Source organism: Haemaphysalis longicornis, unplaced genomic scaffold (assembly GCF_048455015.1).
Source record: "Haemaphysalis longicornis isolate Haplotype H1 unplaced genomic scaffold, Haemaphysalis longicornis Haplotype H1 scaffold_12, whole genome shotgun sequence".
Lineage (NCBI taxonomy): Eukaryota > Metazoa > Arthropoda > Arachnida > Ixodida > Ixodidae > Haemaphysalis > Haemaphysalis longicornis.
In genome coordinates this window covers 53,457,535-53,459,744 of record NW_027526225.1, presented here as the reverse complement: position 1 = coordinate 53,459,744, position 2,210 = coordinate 53,457,535, and the positions used below count along the sequence as shown (strand labels likewise).

Sequence of the window (2,210 nt, the reverse complement as noted above, 5' to 3'; positions counted from 1 at the left end):
ACATGTGCCCTGATTATGCAAGCACACATCTTTTGAGTGGACACGCAACATGAGGCAAGCTTTGCACCCGTTCAGTTGAACACCAGAAACACAGACACTATGGTTCTGTCCCTCCTCTGATCCACGTTTGGTACGCCTTTCCACAAGCCACGCGTCCATAAGCCAGGAGCCCCACTCACGTAGGTGAAGTCGACAAAGTCGCACGAGATGTCCTCGAAGCCGACGGTGCCCACGGAGTAGCTTCCCTCGCGCTTGTAGTGGAACTGTGAGTGAGAGATGCAGAGCGACTTTGGGTGAAACGGAAACACAAAGCCCAGCACAACACTTCTCCCCACCGGAATGTTCAAAGCCTGCACCAACTGACTTGTGGTGTGTACACAGGGACCCCCACAGAAAAAAAGAGGAGGGCACAATGGACCCCACATAAATGTGGTCAAGCTTAATGTCAGCAAACGTACATTACTAATCCGATTCTGCTAAGCTCCCTCTGAATAGACATGTCTGAGCTTTCTTTGCATGGTTCATTCACTAGTTACTACAGCCAGACAACTTTACAGAGACTCACAAATAACTTGCTTTGCCTGCACTTGTCTTCTCCACACATTATGCTAGAAGAAACGTTATTAGCAGATTTGTGAGCTCAGGAGACTGATGGCTTCAAAATGAATTTCATTACTGCGCCCTGTTCACTACTTGATGCAGACTCGTTTAACCAACTCGGTGAAAAATGTGCACCGCGAGATGGCATCTTTCAAGGAGCGCATTGACCCTACCTTGCCCAAAGTGCGATGGAACAGCAGTGTGTGGAAGAGGCTCAGAACTGCCTCTTGAACCTGGCGGCCTTCCAGGAACTGCACGCAACAAGCAAGCAACGTTAGCACATGCGATGGCACACTTCGAAGTTCGAACTCGGATTTTGAGCCCCGAACCTACACTGCGCTGTGAAACGCGCGGCACAGGAGTATTGCGGCCCAATTTAGACCACCTAGAAAACTGCAACGCGCGACACAGTCGCGCAATCTGACACACGAACGCGTTTTAGTTTGACGTTTTTATCGCGCCCTTCAAGATGGAACGCTTCTCGCGTGACGCTAAGCTTTTGCGTTTTAAACCGCCCGTATTACATCATGGACCCACCGTTCCCACTTTTACTTTTCCCCTACACAAAACAGCGTCTCGTTGTTTTCTACAGCAACAGATCACAGCAAGCCAAACGCGTTTTTCGAAAACAGGCACACGCTTCGCGCATTGACTTTTAACGAAACGCCGTATCTATTATTTCATTGGATAGTTAAACAGCGCACAAGATACGAGAGACAGGCAGACCCAAGTCCCTTGTGCGTTTTTCGGTGTTGCTACTACTACGTAACAAGGCCAACAAACGACCGAACCTGCGCGAAAAGCGATCGCGATCTTTTATCTCGCACTTGGCGGTTAGAACTGGGACAAGTTGGACGAGCGGCATCCTTCAGTAAAAGCAACTTTGCGAGTCGAACAAGCACATCGGGCAGCGCGCCTCCGAGGTCAGTACACAGTACAACGCACAGGACCAGCGATCGCAGAAAAAAAAAGCCCACGCGCGGTGGGGGACGACGCGACGATACGCCGCGGCCAGAGCCCGAACGAAAAACAAAGAGCCCACTGAGAACAGCTGATCGCTCCGCTCGAACGCGGGCTGTTGCTTACCAGCTCGAACACTTCGGATCTGGCATTCATGCCTCAGACATAACACGACATTTGCCGAAAAGCTTGCAGCGTCGCACTCGGCCCAGATTTGGCGATTCTGTCCACAATCACCACAAAGAGTGTCGCTCGCACATCACCACAATGCAATAGCACACCGTGCTGCTGTTGCTGTGTTGTTGCCTTTTAAAGCCACGATGATGATAGCATCATCTTCCCACCAGCTCCACCAGGCCGTGATGCTTTCGAAACAAATAGAGGTCGCTTGTGATCCTTCTCTGATAGAGTTCCTCTGATAGAGTTCCTAATAGAGGAACTCTGTTCTCTGAGCCCCTGTTCTAACCGAGTAATCTAAAAGCAGGCAATAAGGCCATATTCCGAACAATTCTTTCTCTTTTCTAAGTCGTAGCTCTCCTTGAACCGGTCGAAATCTAGTTTCGTTTTGCGCCAGTGCGCCTCTGCCGTGACGTCGACGCGCAGCTTGCGTTGCGTTTGAACCTGCACGCGTTAATTTGCTTTAGCGGTCG

At 50.4% G+C, this 2,210-nt stretch overlaps 1 protein-coding gene across 1 annotated transcript in view; it reads right to left on the bottom strand.

Moving 5' to 3' along the window:
* Positions 1 to 1,886, bottom strand: part of Atg101 (autophagy-related protein 101) — a gene marked incomplete in the record, with an annotated part of 19,709 nt that extends 17,823 nt beyond the window's left edge. Inside the window, 2 exon segments of the mRNA XM_077693283.1 lie at positions 774 to 851; positions 1,687 to 1,886. Coding sequence (XP_077549409.1) covers positions 774 to 851; positions 1,687 to 1,716 — 108 coding nt within the window.
* Between the last annotated feature and the right edge of the window lie 324 nt (positions 1,887 to 2,210).